The following is a 21775-nucleotide window of genomic DNA, read 5'->3' as shown; positions in this document are numbered from 1 at the left end:
GGCCGTGGATAGAGATGTCAGAATGGGAATGGGATGTAGAATTAAAATGTGTGGCCACTGGGAGATCCTGCTTGCTCTGGCGGACAGAGCGTAGGTGTTCAGCAAAGCGGTCTCCCAGTCTGCGCCGGGTCTCACCAATATATAGAAGGCCACATCGGGAGCACCAGACGCAGTATATCACCCCAGTCGACTCACAGGTGAAGTGTTGCCTCACCTGGAAGGACTGTTTGGGGCCCTGAATGGTGGTAAGGAAGGAAGTGTAAGGCATGTGTAGCACATGTTCCACTTACAAGGATAAGTGCCAGGAGAGAGATCGGTGGGGAGGGATGGGGGGGACGAATGGACAAGGGAGTTGCGTAGGGAGCGATCCCTGCAGAAAGCGGGGGGGGGGGGGGGGGAGGGAAAGATGTGCTTAGTGGTGGGATCCCGTTGGAGGTGGCGGAAGTTACGGACAATAATATGTTGGACCCGGAGGCTGGTGGGGTGGTAGGTGAGGACCAGGGGAACCCTATCCCTAGTGGTGTGGCCGGAGGATGGAGTGAGAGCAGATGTACGTGAAATGGGGGAGATGCGTTTGAGAGCAGAGTTGATAGTGGAGGAAGGGAAGCCCCTTGGAGGACATCTCCCTCGTCCTGGAATGAAAAGCCTCATCCTGAGAGCAGATGCGGCGGAGACGGAGGAATTGCGAGAAGGGGATGGCATTTTTGCAAGAGACAGGGTGAGAAGAGGAATAGTGCAAGAGACAGGGTGAGGAGGAATAGTGCAAGAGAGGGTGAGAAGAGGAATAGTGCAAGAGAGGGTGAGAAGAGGAATAGTGCAAGAGACAGGGTGAGAAGAGGAATAGAAAATAGAAAAGGTAGAGGATTCGGACCAGTACATCACAAGTAAAATCCTCCCAACCACTGAGCACATCTACATGAAACATTGCCATAGAAAAGCAGCGTCCATCATCAGAAGTCCTCACCACCCAGATCATGCTCCTTTTTTTGCTGCTGCCATCAGCTAGAAGGTACAGGTGCTTCAGGACTCACACTACCAGGTTCAAGAACACTTACTACCCCTCAACCATCCGGCTCTTGAACAAAAAAGGATAGCTACCCTCATTTAAGGACTCTGTTATACTGTTATTTCATGCTCTTTATTTATTACTATTTATTTTTATCTGGATTTGCAAGTTTGTTTACAGTTGACAGTTGATGTTTACAGATTAGTTACTGTTCTATAGATTTGCTAAGTATAACCACAGAAAAAGAATCTCAGGGTTGTATGTGGTGACCTGGATGTACTCTGATAATAACTTTTACTTTGAGTTAGAGCATCTTTAATGCACTACTCAATTTGATTAAGACACCATGAGCAAGTAAGTGCTCACTGAAACCTAATCTGGGGTTCACCAGGACTGCCTTATCAAAGATTTAATCTAAACATGGGGCAAATATTTGAATTACAAAGGTGAGAACAAAATAGCCTGTCCTTGATATTAAGGTAGTATTTAACTGAATATGACATCAAATTGAATCAACGGACATCAATGTGATAAAACATCAATTACATAGATAGAAAGTAACAGTCAAATTGCCAAAGTGCCCATGACCATCTTCAGCGAAACTGTTCACTTCCCCTCAACATTCAATGGCATTACCATCACTTCTCCCTCCGTCACCGATACCCTGGAAGTCTTTATTGATTGTGGTTTTGAAAGCAGGTTAGACACTGGATATTCTATGATTATCCTTCTCACAGTAAACAGGGATTTTATGAAATATTCTTTACTTGCCTGAATGCGTACAACTCCTAAAATGCTCAAGCAGCTTGAAAGCTTCCAGGACAAAGTAGTTTGATGGGTCGGTGCAGAGAATTGAATTTAATTCGACATGAAAATTCACATTCCAAATGATCAACTTTGATGGAATCACCAAAACCTGTTTATCATCTCAAATAGATGTAATGGTATAAAAATAACACACTCAGGGCATTTACAATGGCAGCTGCATAAAAAGGACGATCATCAGGGACACCAGCCACCCCAGCCACAACTGCTCCAGCTGCTTCCGTCTGGCAAACGGTGCCACAGTATTAAGGCCAGGACCAACAGGCTCTGGGACAGCTTCTTTCACCAGGCCATCCCAACTATCAATAATTGTTGATCTGATTCTATATCCGACTGTACATACATGTATACAAAACAATTATGTATATAATCTTGGGTGTTTGGGCAATATCCTCCCACATTTCCCTTCTTTATTGCTTGTACATAGCGACGGAGACACAACAAAGATTTTTACTCCCTCATGTTGTGAGATAGATGTAGGAAATAAAATTCTAATCCTACTCAAGTTGTTTTAGTCCAGCCACACCAAAAGCCAACAGAAACAATTGTTTTCATTCTTGTGTCACAAAATGGATAATCCAAACTCAAATAGTACACAAAATGCTGGAGGAACTCAGGAGGCCAGGCCGCGTTGATGAAAAAGAGAAAACAGTTGACGTTTCAGTCGGAGACCCTTTATCAGAACATTCTGGCCTGATGAAGGATCTCATTCTGAAACGTCGACTGTTAACTCTTATCCATAGATGCTGCCTGGCCTGCTGCGTCCCACCAGCATTTTGTGTGTGTTGCTTTTATGTGTGTTGCTTGGATTTCCAGTATCTGCAGATTTTCTCTTGTTTCAAATAACATTTGTAATTTTCAATCCAATATTGAACTCCTCCAAGTTTTCTGACATACCACTATTGTAAAAGCAAACAAACTAACAAAATTATGTTGAATAAAAGACTGTTTCTCAAAACTGTTGCTAACTAAAACGAATATGCAAAATGTACATCTGGTACCTTGTGCTTTGCTTGTAAAACTCAGTCTTCTTCTTTTCTAGGCAATCATATTGAGTAATTTGTAATTTTGGTAGTGCTGTAGACTTTCAATCAGCTGAATGAGTCCTAGTTCTGGAAAATAGCTGTTCAATTACACCAATTTTTGCCTTTTCCTCAAACACCTGCATCCATCTACATTCATTTAAATCCTTTGTAAATGCATTTACCTGGTCCATTTCCAACACCTTGCTTCTCTTTCTCGATCTGTCTCCATGTCTGGACAGATTGTCTCCTTGCATCTTTCACAAACTCACTGATTCTCACAACTACCTGGACTATACCTCTTCCCACCCTGTCACTTGTAAAAATGCCTTCTCCTTCTCTCAATTTCAGCATCTCTGCCGCATCTTCTCTCATAACGGGGCTTTTCATTTCAGAACTAAAAAGACGTCCTCCTTCTTCAATGAAAGGGGCTTTCCTTCTTCCACCATCAATGCTGCCCTCACCCGCATTGCTTCCTTTTCTTGCCTGTCTGCCCTCACCCCATCCATCCGCCACCCTACCAGGGATAGGGTTCCTCGTCCTCTCCTACCACCCCAGATTTTAGTAGAACATCAGTTCAAAATGGTTACAAGAACAACTGCTGAACATGAATCTTTCAATCCTGTAATGATGCTGAGGAAACTATGTAACCAAATATTCATAGTTCTACAATAAAATATGGCTCATTTAGTTCACCTTCTATGACATTACATTGACACAATTAGTCATAGAATGATTTAATTTCATAACATCTTTGTTTACTTATTTTGAGCAGTACAACGAACAATTCATAGTCTAATGAATTACTGATGTGCTACACAAGCTCATTAGATGTCACTTTTTATTGAAAATTATCCATAAATTAATACAAAAATGTATAAACAAATGATCAAACATGTGAAAGACAGAAGGCTTTGAGGTGAGAAGTAATACTTTGATGTTTTTCAGTGCACAGGTTGAGAACTTTGCTGATTTGTCCAGCTCTACTTAGAAACATGCAAAAACTAGACGATACAACAAATAAAATAAACAATATTTTATAAACAATTCATGCCAACATTGGAGAAAAGATTGTATTAAGTGTTTTGCACAACCGCCTGCAGTGTTCTGTCAAAATTTAAGATTCCTGGCTTTCTTCTATTAACTTCTCTGCCCAGGGCTATTTATGGAAAATATTTGCATACGATGGGGCCGGTGCACCAATAGAAATGACTAGAATGGGAAACTAAGATTTGCCACAGCATGAACCATGTTTGTTGTGGAAAGGGAACCTTAGATGAAATAATGGAAACGTATATTTATTCTCCAAAATATGGTTCAAATCACTTGATAGTCACATTAAAAATTATAATTGCAAATTACCACAAGCAGTAATACTTTGCAGATTAGGGTGTTCTCTGTCTTACAGCAGATTCCCAATGGACAACCAGTTTTGCATTTTTGAAAGATGCTTTTGCTAGCAGATGGGGACATGCAAATGAATTTATTCTCCTTTATAGAAATACACAAAACTTAAATAGTATAGAAAACACCAAACCATGAACTCTATATATTTAAGTGCTTCAAAGCCATTTGGATGGTCTGGAGGATAGTGCTAGGGGGTGGGGGAGGAGAGTGACAATAGGGGATAAGGGGCAAAGGGGAGAAGAGAGAATGATAGGAATAAGGATGCAAGAATCTGTAGGAGAATAGAAAAGAGGGGTAAGCACAAAATATAGTTACATGTAGCTATAATCAAAATGAAACACAACTAAGCTTATTTTCTGTTTCAAAGCAATATACTGGTTTCAGAAACAGCAATACATTATCATTTTGAACCACTATCAATAGCAATCGGTATTTTCTTTATTGCCACACGCTCTACCTGCATCATACTCTAACTTTAAATATATATATATATATGTGCATATATATAATACTCTTGTGAAACATCAGCTTTAAATGCAAGTGAATAAGGCTAACAGCCTTTCAAGGACAGAAGTCTAATTGAATGAAATTCCATCTTGAAAATTTTAACAAAAAAATTAGCTGAGTCCAAAAGAATTTTGTTATGTACTCAAACCAACCTTTAGGCTAAAACAAAACAATGGACAGGATAAATTTCATCCTTAGATGTCCTCTCATACTGACTGATCATGACCCAGAAATTTATTCACATGGATTGTTCCTTACTGCAGAGGATGGGGTCTGCATGATGTCACTACCATTCATTGGTGGATGAGCTCATGAACAATTAAAAATTGCAAACCAAAGATGAATACAAAAATATACAGATACATACATGTCCATACTATATCTTTAAAAAAGACATTCTATGTTGCTCATCCTTTCTCTTGGTGTGCATAACAGACCCCTGCAGAAAAATCAAAGTGCCACAGATAGGCTCATCATTTTCTACCAACAAGGAGAAATACCTCATTTATCCTTGATACAAACTCTTAAGAACCTTAAGTATAACTCCATATCCTACCATATCCTAATGTAGTGTACTACAACATCTAATACTAGAAATATTTCAAAAAGCTATTAACTTAAATGGGCATTAGCACCAACTTGATAAAGCTGACCTTCACAAATGTGGCAGTTAAGGTGGTGGGTAGGAAAGGGTAGGTTGGTAGAAATGACAAAGAAAATACATGATTTATTCAGGCAGATACACCAAAGTTATCAGCTGCCTTGGATCAAAGGAGATAATTGGACCCTCAAAACAACGCATTTTGGAAGAGGAGAAACTCAGTACTATAGAGTTGATGTTGCCACAATATTCCACACTTCCAGTCTTGCATTTTACCAATTGATAACAAATTGCCATGGTATCATTGGCCCACACAGTTCTTTTGAAACAAAATATAGCTGACTCAAATTTTTAAAAAAGTTACACTAAATAAACTGAAGCAACCAGATTTGAACATTAAGAGCCGAGAGTTGAAATAACAAACTTTCACAGAACAATCCATGGATTTCAGCAGCATGAATGCGTAGCAGTAAAGACAATTGAAACATCACTAAATCATATGTACATGAGCACGTACTAACCAAACTCCCTCACATTTAAAACTAAAGAGGTGATGTCCAGAGTATTCTGTGCCTGGTTTACAATAGCATCCGACACGCATTGATCTCAACATGTAAACTTTGTGGTTTAGTCGACTATAAATAAAAAAATATCTGGCAATTCACAGCTTATTTACAAAAAATATCATTCACTGGAAGTAAATTAACAAATGCTAGTGAATAAAAAAATTGGTAAAGATATGATTTTCAGCTAATTGAATCATATGATTGGAAAACAACTGCTCACTGCAATGCAATTATCTCCATCTCGTTCTGCAGCCTTAAAATTCAGTTTTACTCATTACCATGAAACTTACTTAGATTCATCAGTTTACGTTTCTAACTTGGCTGTTGGTGCTCTATTATCCAACTGAAAAAATGTGAACAAGAGGTTACACTGATGGAGTTCATGATATAATGAATTTCAAACCTGATGTTCCATATCCATCAGCTCTTTCTACACTGGTATTGAACAGAAATCTCTGCATAACCAAGTTTGTTGATGTCTTCTTCAAGATTATACAGTCCTGCTTTGCATTACTGCAGATTTTTTAGCCAGCAAAAATTATATATCCGTCATTTTTTTCTTGAAAAAGGACCCTAACCCTCACTAATCCGTTATGACTATTATCACTTAATAATCGCTCACTGGAGCCAGCTCCGGTGTCAAGTTTACAGTTATGTTTTTATACAAGAATTCAACTGTGATGTTTGGAAAGTACTTCAAATTTTGCAGACCATCAAGCTGTTGCCTTTCTTTCGAATGTCTCAATAGGGCGTATCTGCAACAAAAGAAAAGGATTAAGTTACATCAGACAAATGTTTTTACTGCCAATGCTTACATCTGTTTAAAAACTAGCAAACATTCTCACTTGATATATTGTTCCAATTGCTGTTAATGGACATAATTCCAAATATGGTTCAAGTTTATGCATTGTGGTTAAAATAGATTGGAAATAGCTTGAATAAATGGAGCACGAATCCAATCTTTACATTAGTATAGCTTTGTCTGAATAGGTGACAGCATGCATTCAAGTAACGCTATATTTAAAATCAACATACAACTAAAGGAACTATATTTGGTTTTATCTTCATATTTCTGCAACTTTGCCTTTAATTTACTTATTGTTTCCAGTCATTTTAGTCTCATCCAACCACAAGAACTTCTTCCACATTTTCATTATCCTCTACATGACACTTTGCAAAGTCTTTACAGCAAGGATATGTTTTTTTAAGCCAGGGTTTATCTAGATAGACAGGGTCTGATTAGCAACAGTCAACATGGATTTGTGTGTGGACGGTCATGCTTGACAAATCTTATTGAATTTTTTGAAGAGGTTACTAGGAAAGTTGACGAGGGTAAAGCAGTGGACGTTGTCTATATGGACTTCAGTAAGGCCTTTGACAAGGTTCTACATGGAAGGTTAGTCAGGAAGGTTCAATCGTTAGATATTAATATTGAAGTAATAAAATGGATTCAATAGTGGCTGGATGGGAGATGCCAGAGTAGTAGTGGATAACTGTTTGTCAGGTTGGAGGCTGGTGACTAGCGGTGTGCCTCAAGGATCTGCACTGGGTCCAATGTTGTTTGTCATATACATTAAAGACCTGGATGATGGGGTGGTAAACTGGATTAGTAAGTATGTAGATGATACTAAGATAGGTGGCGTTGTGGATAATGAAGTAGGTTTTCAAAGCTTGCAGAGAGATTTAGGCCTGTTAGAAGAGTGGGCTGAAAGATGGCAGATGGAGTTTAATGCTGATAAATGTGAGGTGCTACGTTTTGGTAGGACTAATCAAAATAGGACATACATGGTAAATGGTAGGGCATTGAAGAATGCAGTAGAACAGAAGGTTCTAGGAATAATTGTGCATAGTTCCCTGAAGGTGGAATCTCATGTGGATAGGGTGGTGAAGAAAGCTTTTGATATGCTGGCCTTTATAAATGGAGCATTGAGTATGGGAGTTGGGATGTAATATTAAAATTGTTCAAGGCATTGGTAAGGCCAAATTTGGCATATTGTGTACAGTTCTGGTCACTGAATTACAGGAAAGATGTCAAAAAAATAGAGAGAGTACAGAGAAGATTCACTAGAATGTTGCCTGGGTTTCAGCACCTAAGTTACAGAGAAAAGTTGAACAAGTTGGGTCATTATTCTTTGGAGCATAGAAGGTTGAGGGGGGACTTGATAGAGGCATTTAAAATTATGAGGGGGATAGATAGAGTTGACGTGGATATGCCTTTTCCATTGAGAGTAGGGGAGATTCAAACAAGAGGACGTGAGTTGAGAGTTAGCGGGCAAAAGGACTTCAACTACTGCTCAGAGTCTTGTCATCCTCAGAAGTTTTCGGATGACTCTGCCATAGTTGGATGCATCAGCAAGGGAGATGAGGTTGAGTACAGGGCTACGGTAGGAAACTTGGTCACATGGTGTGAGCAGAATTATCTGCAGCTTAATGTGAAAAAGACTAAGGAGCTGGTGGTGGACCTGAGGAGAGCTAAGGTACCGGTGACCCCTGTTTCCATCCAGGGGGTCAGTGTGGACATGGTGGAGGATTACAAATACCTGGGGATACGAATTGACAATAAACTGGACTGATCTAAGAACACTGAGGCTGTCTACAAGAAGGGTCAGAGCCGTCTCTATTTCCTGAGGAGACTGAGGTCCTTTAACATCTGCTGGATGATGCTGAGGACGTTCTACGAGTCTGTCGTGGCCAGTGCTATCATGTTTGCTGTTGTGTGCTGGGGCAGCAGGCTGAGGGTAGCAGACACCAACAGAATCAACAAACTCATTCGTAAGGCCTGTGATGTTGTGGGGATGGAACTGGACTCTCTCACGGTGGTGTCTGAAAAGAGGATGCTGTCTAAGTTGCATGCCATCTTGCTCAATGTCTCCCATCCACTACATAATGTACTGGGTGGGCACAGGTGTACATTCAGCTAGAGACTCATTCCACCGAGATGCAAAACAGAGTGTCATAGTAAGTCATTCCTGCCTGTGGCCATCAAACTTTACAACTCCTCCCTTGGAGGGTCAGACACCCTGAGCCGATAGGCTGGTCCTGGACTTATTTCATAATTTACTGGCATAATTTACATATTACTATTTAACTATTTATGGTTCTATTACTATTTATTATTTATGGTGCAACTGTAACGAAAACCAATTTCCCCCTGGATCAATAAAGTATGACTATGAGATCCATGAAAGCAAAAGAGTACAGCAAAGAATGAGTGACAGTTAAAATTATTAGAGCTACAAAGTCCTCCCTACATCCCCTCCCATGCACAAGCAGCAGCAGAAAACCCCTCCTCCTCTTACTTCAGCAAAAAAAACCTCAGCACCTTCCACCAACCAAGCAAAAGCAAAGGCCACCGCAAGAAAGACCATGAACTGCAGTACAACAAAAATTGTTCACCCGACAATTCAACAATTCCCTTTCCACAGTGAGAGGAAAGGCACAACAACTCACTGACCTGCAATAATAGTCCGCCACATCACTTCTTCTTGAATTCTCCACTTCAAAAATCAGTAATGAACAGATGGGGGGGGGGGAGAGAGTGAAGGGGGAAGAGCAAGCGAGGGGGGAGACACAGCATGGGGGGGAACAGCGCGAGGGGGGAAAGAGAGCGAGAGAGATACAGACAGATTGCTGGGGGGGGAAGAGAGAGAGAGAGAGAGAGAGAGACACACACACACGGGGCGGGAGGGAGAGAGAGAGAGAGAGAGAGAGAGAGAGAGAGAGAGAGGGAGAGAGAGACGGGGAGGGAGGGAGGGAGAGAGAGAGGTAGACGGGGAGGGAGGGAGGGAGAGAGAGAGACGGGGAGGGAGGGAGGGAGAGAGAGAGACGGGGAGGGAGGGAGGGAGAGAGAGAGAGACGGGGAGGGAGGGAGGGAGAGAGAGAGACGGGGAGGGAGGGAGGGAGAGAGAGAGACGGGGAGGGAGTGAGGGAGAGAGAGAGACGGGGAGGGAGTGAGGGAGAGAGAGACGGGGAGGGAGTGAGGGAGAGAGAGACGGGGAGGGAGTGAGGGAGAGAGAGACGGGGAGGGAGTGAGGGAGAGAGAGAGACGGGGAGGGAGTGAGGGAGAGAGAGAGACGGGGAGGGAGTGAGGGAGAGAGAGACGGGGAGGGAGTGAGGGAGAGAGAGACGGGGAGGGAGTGAGGGAGAGAGAGACGGGGAGGGAGTGAGGGAGAGAGAGACGGGGAGGGAGTGAGGGAGAGAGAGACGGGGAGGGAGTGAGGGAGAGAGAGACGGGGAGGGAGTGAGGGAGAGAGAGACGGGGAGGGAGTGAGGGAGAGAGAGAGACGGGGAGGGAGTGAGGGAGAGAGAGACGGGGAGGGAGTGAGGGAGAGAGAGACGGGGAGGGAGTGAGGGAGAGAGAGACGGGGAGGGAGTGAGGGAGAGAGAGACGGGGAGGGAGTGAGGGAGAGAGAGACGGGGAGGGAGTGAGGGAGAGAGAGACGGGGAGGGAGTGAGGGAGAGACGGGGAGGGAGGGAGAGAGAGACGGGGAGGGAGGGAGAGAGAGACGGGGAGGGAGGGAGAGAGAGACGGGGAGGGAGGGAGAGAGAGACGGGGAGGGAGGGAGAGAGAGACGGGGAGGGAGGGAGAGAGAGACGGGGAGGGAGGGAGAGAGAGACGGGGAGGGAGGGAGAGAGAGACGGGGAGGGAGGGAGAGAGAGACGGGGAGGGAGGGAGAGAGAGACGGGGAAGGAGGGAGAGAGAGACGGGGAGGGAGGGAGAGAGAGACGGGGCGGGAGGGAGAGAGAGACGGGGAGGGAGGGAGAGAGAGACGGGGAGGGAGGGAGAGAGAGAGATGGGGGGGAGAGAAATAGAGAGAGAGAGACAGACTGACAGACAGAGAGAGAGGGACAGACAGGCAGGCAGAGAAGAGAGAGAGAGAGAGAGAGAGAGAGAGAGAGAGAGAGAGAGAGAGAGAGACAGAGATAAACAAAGAGAGAGAGAGAGAGAGACAGACAGATAGAGAGAGAAAGAGAGAGAGACAGATAGACAGAGGGAGATTGATTTCCCAAGTACAGAGCCCTCAACAGCTGATCCTCTGTTGCTGATATTGTTACTCCCGCGATGCTTCAGTCAGCAGTACTGGTATATAGACAGCTTGAGCATGGGGCTGTGGAGCCTCTGAACCCCAAAGGCGTGCTTGTCTTCTAGCCCACATCTTTGGGATTTCAAAAACCAGCTGGTCGTGAGCCATCAAGAGTGGGCCCCACCACCACAAAAGAGCCAGTTTGAGTATAACTCCAGGTCAGGGTCTCTGACTGAACACCATCCACACTTAAAAGTCCTTGACAGTATTCCATAAATACCTTTTTTGCAAAACCTTACAGATTGTGCATACATAAAATTTCATCTGCAGTTGCAGCCATTGACTTCTGCAGCTCACTCGGAATAATTGTTGGCGTCTCAGTGGCCTCTCTTTTAAGTGCCATTCTTCTCTGGCGACCATGTTCTCTGATCTAGGCAGTATAGCTGAGGTTTCATATTATTCCATTTTTTCTAATATGGACTGCACTGAGCTTGAGGTATGTTGAGGGTCTTTGAGATGGTCTTGTACCCTTCCCCAGATTTGGGCTTCTCTATTAACATTTCCCTGACTTGTCTTGAAAGTTCTTTTACCTCATTTTAGTTTGCACTGTTGAAAATCTACCAAACTGTTGCACCTTACAGAGAGAAGGGGTATTTACTATTATGAATTAATTGAAAATTTAGTGTTTCACAGTTATGGATCAATGACAACTCTTTTGGGGAAGATAAGACCCATACAAAAGTGAAGGGTTACACTTGAACTCATAGGGAACCAATAACCTTGGGGGCAGGTTTGCTGGAGTTGTTCAGGAGGGTTTAAACTAATTTGGTAGGGGTTGCGAACTGGAGTGATAAGTGCTGAGGGTGGGGTGTTTGTTTTCAAACAAGAAGTGTGTAGCGAGATTGCTAGCAAGAGGATAATGATAGGGCAAAGTTGCAGTCAACAGGATGAGCTGCAATGTAAAAGGCAGACAAAATTGAAAAAGGTGATGGAGTATTGAAGGTGTTACATTTGAACGCACGCAGTGTACGCAATGAGGTAGATGAACTTGTAAACAGTTACACATTGGTATGCATGATGTTGTAGACGTCACTGAATTATGGCTGAAAGAAGATTATAGCTGGATGCTTACTGTCCAAGGATGCACATTGTGTCGAAAGGACAGGCTGGTGGGAAGAGGAGGTGGCATGGCTCTGCTGGTAAACAATGAAATCAAATCATTAGGAAGAGGTAATAAAGGAACAGATGGTGTTGAATCACTGTGGATTGAACAAAAGAGTAAAAAGAGTCTTTTTACTCTTATATATACAGACCCCCAGACAGTAGTTAAGATGTGGTCTACAAATTACAAAAGGAGATAGAAAATGCATGTCATAAGGGCAATGTTACCATAGTTGTGCGAAATTTCAGTATGCAGGTAGATTAGGAAAACCAGGTTGGTGTTGGATTCCAAGAGGGTCAATTTTTAGAATGCCTATGAGATGGGTTTTTAGAGCAGGTCGTGGTTGAGCCCATTAGGGGATCAGATATTCGGGTTTGGGGGTTGTGCAATGAACTGGAATCAATTAGAGAGTTTAAGGTAAAGGAACCCTTAGGGACGAATGATCATTAATAGGATAGAATACACCCTGAAAATTGAGAAGTAGAAGCTAAAGTCAGTATTAAAGTGGAGTAAAGGGAATTACAGAAGCATAAGAGAGGAACTAGACAAAATTGATTGGAAAGGAACACTAGCAGGGATGACTGCAGAGTAGCACTGGCTGGTATTTCTGGGAGCAATTTGAAAGGTGCATTCCAATGAAGTAGCATTCTAAACACAGGATGACAGAACCGTGGCTGACAGGAGAAGTCAAAGCCAACATAAAAGCCACATGGCATATAATAGAGCAAAAATGAGTGGGAACTTAGTGGATTGGAAAGCTTTTAGAAACCATCAGAAAGCAACTAAAAAAGTCATAAAGAAGGAAAGTAAGCGAGCCAATATTATCTAAGAGAATGGCAAAAGTTTCTTCAGATATATAAAGTATAAAAGAAAGGCAAGAGTAGATATCGGACCGCGGAGGGTGAGGGGAGGCAAGAAAATGAACTGAGTGAAGTATTTTGCATTAGACTTCACTGTGGAAGACATTAACAATATGCCAGAAGTTTGAGAGTGCCAGAGGGCTGAAGTGTGTGAAGTTGCTAATACTAACGAGAAGATTCTTGGGAAATTGAATAATCTGAAGGTAGATAAATCACCTGGACCAGATGGTATACAACACAGGGTTCTAAAAGAGGTGGGTGAAGAGATTGTGGAGGCATTAGCAATGATATTTCAAGAATAAATTGATTCTGGCATGGTTCTGGAGGACTGGAAAAATCACAAGTTGTCACTCCACTCTTCAAGAAGGGAAAGAGGCATAACAAAGAAAATTATAGGCCAGTAAGTTAGGCGTCAGTGGTTGGACAGATGTTGGAGTCAATTGTTAAACATGTAGTTTCAGGGTACTTGGAGACACATGATAAAATAGGCGATAGTCAGCATGGTTTCCTTAATGGAAAATCTTGCCTGACGAATCTGTTGGAATTCTTTGAAGAAATAATAAGCAAGATAGACAAAAGAGAATTGGTGCTTGTGGTGTACTTGGATTTTTCAAAAGGCCTTTGACAAGGTCCCACACAAGAAGCTGCTTAACAAGTTAAGAGTTCATGGTATTATAGGAAAGGTACTAGCGTAGATTGAAGATGGGTGGATTGGCTTATTGGCAAGAGGCAAAGAGTTGAAATAGAGGGAGCCATTTCTGGTTGGCTGCTGGTGACCAGTGGTGTTCCACAGGGGTCTGTGTTGGGACCGCTTCTTTTTAGGTTATATGTCAATGATTTGTATGATGCAATTGATGGCTTTGTGGCCATGTTTGCAGACGATAAGAAGATAGGTGGAGGGCAGGTAGCTTTGAGGAAGCAGAGAGGCTATCGGAAAACAGATAGATTAGGAGAATAGGCAAAGTAGCAGATGGAATACAGTGTTGTGAAATGTATGGTCATTCACTGGTATGGTAGAAGAAATAAAAGCATAGACTATTTTTTAAACAGAGAGAAAATGCAAACATCAGAGGTACAAATGGACTTGGCAGTTCACGTGCAAGATTCTCTGAAGGTTAATTTGCAGGCTGAGTAATGCAAATGTGATATTAGCATTCATTTCGAGAGGACTAGAATAGAAAAGCAAAACTGTAATGTTGAGGCTTTACAAATCATGAATGAAAAATCACTTGGAGTATTGAGGGCAGTTTTGTGTCCCTTATCTCAGAAGGGATGTGCTCACATTGGAGAGGGTTCAAAGGAGGTTCATGAAAATCATTCTGGGATTGAAAGGGTTGTCATATGAAGAACTTTTAATGGTACTGGGCATCTACTCACTGGAATTGAGAAGAATGAGGAGTGACCTCATTGAAATGTATTAAATGTTGAAAGGCCTCAATAAATTGGATATGGTAAGTGGATGTGGAGGACACAGCCTCAGAAAAGAGGGTCGACCATTTAGAACAGGGATGAGGAAGAATCTCTTTAGACAGAGTGTGGTTAATCTGTGGAATTTGTTGCCACAGACAGCTGTGGAAGTCAAGCCACTGGATATACTTAAGGCAGAAGTTGTTAGATTCTTGATCTGTCAGCCCATGAAAGGACACGGGAAGAAGGCAACAGACTAGGGCTGAGAGGGAAAATAGATCAGTCATGAAGAAATAGTGGAACACGCTCGAAGGGCCAAATGGCCTAATTCTGCTCCTATATCTTATGGTTTTATGGTCAAGACAGGTGATCCTCCAAATTCCTGCATCAACAAATTGGACGAGTTGGTACAGTAATATATTGAACCCAAGGAACTTTATCGTAGTAATTAAGAAGAGGATGAATACTTTTTCAGTCTCACAATTTTGGGTTTTAATTTAGTAAATTGTTCACAAGTGTTGGAATTTTTCTTTTTATTTGATAAGATGTGCAATATTTCGTAGATTAGCTCAAAAAATCCTGCTCCAGTATATTTTAAATTTAGAAAATGAGACAGTAAAATATGAAGACAGTTGTTGGGGCTGAACAACTTTTCAAGGTACAGTATTTTAAAACAATTTCTTCCTTACTTTACTGGTTACTTTATTGGTTAGTCAGTCATTACAAGATCAACTACCATTTTACTCAATTGTAAGACAGTATACAAACTAATAAAGAATATTTCTTGCAATCACTTCCAGAATATAATCCTCAAAACTACGGACAAACACACTGTTGCAAAATTTGTACTCACCTTCCCAAGAATTGCACTTCGCCTCGATGATGATGAGGAACAGACTTATATTTTCCTAAATCACCCTCTGGTCTTGTTACTGTAAGGCCTGCAAACTGCACCCTGTAAAAATGGTAGGAGAGCCAAATATTATTCAAATTTTGTCTCATTGTAAGTTGTGCTCAATTAAAGAGAAATTTAAAAATTATGGAAAAATTTGCAACCACAACAACCCTCAGAGAAGTTCAAATTTGCCGCCAGCTAAATTTATTAGAATATCAGATGTCGCTCATCTTTCATATTTGTGTGGTTCATTCTTCAATGTACATTAACTTTTCTTAAGTCTCTAATTTGTGAAAGGAGCAAACTAATGAATCTGAATGTATAAATGGTGTACTACCCAGACAAGTACGATCTCTTCCTCTCAGACTTGATACTGTTATTAATATCTTGTGCTACTTTTGAGAGGACAGTCTTCACTCCAGTTGAAAATTTACTATAAAAATGATATTTTTTCAAGCCTGTCTCAGATAATTAAAAAGAAATGCAAATCCTGCCAAAGAACATGTTTGAAACTCCAAAGTAAAGACCCAAAGTTAAAGCAAAGGTTCTAATAAGAGGGTCAATACTTCTTCTCACGCAATGCCAATTTACAAAGAATTTTTTTCCTCTGTACTTGATCACTCACATCTATAAATTTTCGAAGAGAACTAGTTTATTCTTTTTATGTTATTTAAACTGATTCCAAATAATTAGATCACATGCCATTTATTAACTACAGATAATATTTACTGCTCCTCGGGATACTGATTATTATCTGTACCACCAACCCTGCTAGCTAAATTACACAAACCAGATCTGACATGTTCAGTAGGCAGGGATATTTGTTCTGCTGCAACATGATTATACCAGCTGCACTAATGTCTCAAATGCCATAAAATATGCTCTATTCCTCCATTGCCTGTTAAAAATCTTAACTACTGTGCTTTAACCAGCAATGCAGATCAACAGGGTTGTTATGTCCCCAAGTATTGCTGAAAAGCTAAATCATGTGTATTAGTTCTATCAATCCAAATGATGCTGAATTATTAAACCAGGAGGAAGGCGTGAACTCATTTTCAAAGATGGTCGCACCGTGGAATGGTTGCAAAAGACAAGTCTAAGGCATATGTAATTGCTTGCAGCTGGGAGTACTCAGGTGAATGGATCTTTTTCAGTTGATCCATACATACCAATACAGATGCAAGACTTCATCCAATTCAATTCAGCATATGTAGTATCAAAAGGACAAAGAACACTTGGTACTTCAAGGGCTGTGGACCCTGACATTACTCAACTACAGTGTTGAAGTCTGCATTCCAGAATAAGCTGTATTTTATCAAATTATTACAATACAGTTAAATACAGATATATACCCAGAGTAAAAATTACACTGGCATATCTAGTCTAGAACAAACTCTATATCCAAACTGGCAAAATACCAAACAATCTGCTATTAACTGGCAAGAAACTAATGGTGGTTGCTGCAAGAGTGTAATCGGGAAGTAGTTACTCTCCAATTTCTCAAATACCAATGTGAGAATGACTCTGAAAAGGCTATTTCCATTTATTAGGCAGATATTTTTGTCTATCCTCAATTGTCCTTAAGAAGGTGATGGTCAACCATCACGGTGAACAGCTTCAATATTTTTGATGAAATACTCCAGACTCTCAATTACAGAACGGCAGGATTCAAACCTAATGCCAATAAAGAACCAGCAATACATTTCAAAATCAAGATGATATGCACTTGAGAACTAACTGCAGATAGTGATGCCACCATACACTTGCTAGCTTTGTCTTTTTTGGTGGCAGGGGTTATGGGTTTAGAAGATGCTGAAGGTATTGGCTGCATGAATAACTGCTAAATATTTTGAAGAAGGTATGCACACTGCAGCTGCTGTTTTTTTTTGGTTGCCAGGGTGTCAGTCAAATGGACTACTTTGTCCTGGATGGCATCAAGCTTCTTCAGAGCTGTTGAAATATACTCCCCCCACCACACCTCCAAACAAACAAGTAGTGAATTTTCCATAACATTGACTTATGTCAGAAAACAAGTCACAGACCTCTTGATAAACAGCCTCTGACTTAGCATGACCACAGTATTCGCACGGTTGATCCAGGTGTTATGGTCAATGGTGATCTCTATATATTGACAGTGAGGGCTCAGTGATATTGCCTTTGAATGTCAAAAGCAGGTGAACAACCTTACTTTAATGGAGATGGTAACTGTCTGGCACCTTGGTGATGTCTATGTTACCTATCACTTACCAGCCTGTGCCTGTTCAGCATACAAGTATTGGCTGCTGCAAAGTTACGAATGGAATTAAACCATGCATTCAACAAACAATATCACCATTTCAGATACGGTGATAGAAGCAAGGTAATTTGTGAAGCAAGTGAAGGTGAATGGATGTTCGGAATGATCCCGAGGAAAACCTACAACGTGGTCCTTGGAGTTGGATAAGTGACACTTGACAACCAGAATCATCCTGCTCTGTTTAAGACACGATGCTAGTTACTATAGTTTATTCTCCCTTTGATGCTCATTGACTTTGTTTCATCAGGGAGCACTGTTAACACTGGGGGGGGGGGGGAGTTTGAAATTCCACCCTCTTTCCTACCGCATTAAGCTTCAAGATTACCTTCAATATAGTATTTATTGAAGGAGAGTTACTCTTATTAGTAACATAAATAAATTCTCATTTTTATTCAACCAACCTGTTCCAGAGATCATCATCTTCACCTCCCCAGCCCCAAAATGCATTTGGGAACCCATTGATTTTCTTAAATTGTTCCACTGTTAATCCACTCACTCCTCCAAAAAATTCATTGTAAGGGAGTCTGTAAAAAGAAAGTTAAATGAATGGTATCCAGTCCAATGAAGGGGAAATCATAATCAAATTAACTGTAACCAAAAAAAATAACAAGACTTTAAGACTTGTGGGAGAGGGTTAAAAAAATAAGAAAATTAATGAGTAATCACAAATCTGTTTGCGCTACTTTAGATACCTCAAAATAATATAACAAATCATTTGCTTATAGGTCTGGCACGTGCAAATTACACATCATCAAAGAGCACGACACAAAATAAAGTTAGCAAATATGTAATGGACTTAATTTTCACAAAATTAGACTTGAATGAAGGGAAATAAATTAATCTTATAGCTCCCTGGGACCCCTCACCAAGTCTATTTATGATTAATCACAGGACTTACAGGTACATATATTTATCTAATTTGGCTGCAAAGTGTCTTGGCATCTCCCCACAGCCATAGTAGTTGCGGTCATTTTCGGGTATGTGATCCACATCATGAAAGATTATGCAATCCCAGTTCATATCTTTCAAAGCCTCCAAAAATCCAACATTGAAGAGCATTGCACGGTTAAATGGGTGATACCCTGCCTAGTAAAAGAAAATCATAATTGAATTATTGTTAAGTACACACAATATCCTTAACACAAAAACACAAAGATTTGCTGCAGAAGTTGGACCATCTGGCTCTTCAAGCCTGGCCCATCATTTATCAGGGTCAATGCCAATCTTCTACTACAGATCACATTCTTACATGTCTTAATTCTCGTACTGCCCAGAAATCAACCCCTCTTTTTGAATTAACTGAATAACTTAGCATACACCTCCATCCAAGGTAGAGAACTCCAACGTTTCACCAATATGTGAGAGTGAAAAAATCATTTCTCATTTTATATTATGTTGTGACTGTGACCACTGGAATTAGACACCACAGCCATGGGCCACATCTCCACTGCCTCTACCCTGTCAAGTCCTGTAAGAATTTTAAGTTTCAGGAGGTGATGGCCATTCATTTTGCTAAAATTGCAGAGAATATAGATCAATTCCACCTAATTGCTCTCACATAGCAAAGCTGCAACCCCCTTACCCCCTCAACACACACACACACACACACACACACACACACACACTCAGAAACACGTCTTCTTACACTCTGAGCAAATATGTTTTTTTTTAGTTGGAGACCAAAATCAAACTATGCAGTGCAGATATGCAGGGCTTTTGTGAGACGATAAATGAAGGCACCTTTACCAGTATACTCAAATCTTCTCATGATAAAGACCAAGATACCATTTGTCTTCCCTAATCACTCGCTGCACCTTCAAGTGATTTATGTGCAAGAACATCTGTCTCTTCTGAACATCCTAAATCCTCTATTTCATAAATACTCTGTTTGTCTGCACTGTGGATAAGCTCACATTACAGGTCCTCCTCAGACAAGAAGCACTCAATTAGTGCACAGCCGAAAAATACGAATGTGTGCTTGCAAGATTGGCAAGATGGATTTGCCAGCTTCTGTGGGTTGTGCACAATAGAAACTGATACTATGGTTACACGACTCTCACATATACTAAAAGTTTTAATTTGAAACTAACTGTATAAAGTCTAATTTTTTGTGATTAGCACTAATGGGTGGCAAAGTATTTCTCTCTCTTACAAATCACAAGTGACAAGTTCAGCAGCACTTGCTTATATCTTCTAAAATATCATGGATAATTACAAATAGCTCAGGGTAGTACAGATTTACTATATACAGATTTGAACAAAAGCAGAAATACAAGAATCATAGGTACACCACTACCTTCAAGTTCCCTTTAAACTGTATACAATCCCAATTTTAAAATATATTGTTAATGTTTTATCATCACTGGATCTAATCCTGGAACTCACTTCTTAATGGAATAATGGGAATAAAAACTAAATATTTTGGCAACAATTAGGTTAAGCAATATCCATACAGGTGAGAACAGATTTTAACCTTTCAGATCAATAGCCTTCTAGCAGAAGTTTCAGTCAGGTCACTGACCTGAAACATTGATCCTGTCTCTCTGTACATTGTTACTGCCTCTCCTGATGAGCCTTTCCAATATTTCCTTTTTTTCCTACTTCAGGCCTCTGCTCTTGTTTTTTTGCCTTTAATTATGAAATTTTCAGTATAATTATAAATGGCAATCCATCAAGTTATAGGAAAAGTCTGTAAAAATGTAATTCCAATACTCAGGAATTTTTTTAAAAACTAAAATATGATACAACTTTGAATTCATGTATTTTTATTATTCTTTCGGGACTATGGTTATAATTTTAAAATGAGTCTTGAAAATTTCTAGGTCATTTAAAGGTATTAGAAAGGAAACACTAACCTGCTCAATGACATAAAAGGCAAACTCCAAGCGCTGGTGCTGCAGCAGTGGAATCAGATGCTTTAGAAGGATAGGGAGATGCTCGTGACGATTGCGGAAAGGGATTAAAATTGCCACCTGAAATATCGCAATTCAATTATACCATCAACAAATGTTTTTACTGTAAGATGGGTTAGGTTGTATTAATAGAATGGTTAATTCATTTAACTTCCAAATGCTCTGCAAACAAATTATTGCCAATGCTATTTTCAGTACACAAATAATTCTGCAAATGCAATTGATATGATGAGCACACAATTTCTACTATCCATCAAAATAGTACTGTATGTAGTGTGAAATTATGAAATTACCAAGACATAGCAAACAATGAAGAACTGGTTTGTATATGCGTAAATCATGAAATTGGAGTATTTTTGTACGTTAGAATGATGAAATTTTCATTAAAGTGTGCTTAAAATCGTCACATGCTGGATATTTATTTAAAGTGTTGTCATTTGAGAAATGCAGAACTGACTGATTTGCAAAAAAATGTTCAGAGGTTAAACTTCAGAAATAAACTGAAACATTACAAAAATTCAAGAGTTGGAAGCAAAATAGATCTATGACAAACATCAATCTATGGTACAAGAAAAAAACAAATGGCACATGAAAGAAATATTAGTTTATGGAACAGGAAAGAAAGGAATCTGATTTTAGTTAAATTTGACATCCATCATCGCTTGCTTGAATGGAAATAATGCTCATTCATGCAAGGACGAACTGAAATCAGTGGGTCTTCCTCCTCAAACAGAGAGCCAACAATTTTATTATCTTTGTTTAAAACAAAGGTAGTACCTTAAGAAGTATTCAGCGCCCAGAACAATTTTCACATTTTACTGTCTTGTTTTCTAAGTTTAAAATAGACTGAAGTAAGAATTTTTGAGCTAAACTACAAAACATTGTGCATCACATCAAGTCAAAAGAAAAATGCCAAAAACCTGTCAACAATTGTCTAAAAATTATAAACCAAAATCCTGAGGCTGAAAATGTATTGATCCCCTTTGCAATTACTATGTTAACTTCCCTCAAGTGTAATACCAACTCATCCAATTTGTTGACGTCGAAAATTAGAAGATCACTTGTTTTCAATGAATTCATATGAAAAAAAAACTCCTCTGTCTGTAAGACCCAACAGTCTGGTAGACATTCAACAGTACACACCACAATGATGACAAAAAAAAGCATTTGAGGCAAGTCAGGGAAATGATAATAAATAAGCACAAATCTGGGGAAGGGTACACAACCATCTCAAAAGGCACTGAACATACCATGGTTAAAAAAAGAGGAAAAACTGACACCACAG

The 21775-nt window shown here is 40.3% G+C and overlaps 1 protein-coding gene across 3 annotated transcripts in view; it reads right to left on the bottom strand.

The window, feature by feature from the left end:
- Positions 1–3680: 3680 nt before the first annotated feature.
- Positions 3681–21775, bottom strand: part of LOC140186209 (beta-1,4-galactosyltransferase 5-like) — an 85722-nt gene continuing 67627 nt past the window's right edge. For all 3 annotated transcript variants that reach the window (XM_072240202.1, XM_072240186.1, XM_072240196.1), the window contains exons 5-9: positions 20434–20550; positions 18477–18664; positions 17980–18102; positions 15241–15342; positions 3681–6689 (exon numbers count right to left, since the gene is read on the bottom strand). In XM_072240202.1, coding sequence (XP_072096303.1) covers positions 6542–6689; positions 15241–15342; positions 17980–18102; positions 18477–18664; positions 20434–20550 — 678 coding nt within the window. In that variant the 3' untranslated portion in view covers positions 3681–6541. The remainder of the gene's footprint in view (positions 6690–15240; positions 15343–17979; positions 18103–18476; positions 18665–20433; positions 20551–21775) is intronic.

This window comes from Mobula birostris, chromosome 2, assembly GCF_030028105.1.
Source record: "Mobula birostris isolate sMobBir1 chromosome 2, sMobBir1.hap1, whole genome shotgun sequence".
Taxonomy (NCBI): Eukaryota; Metazoa; Chordata; class Chondrichthyes; order Myliobatiformes; family Myliobatidae; genus Mobula; species Mobula birostris.
This window is presented reverse-complemented; position numbering and strand designations above follow the sequence as displayed.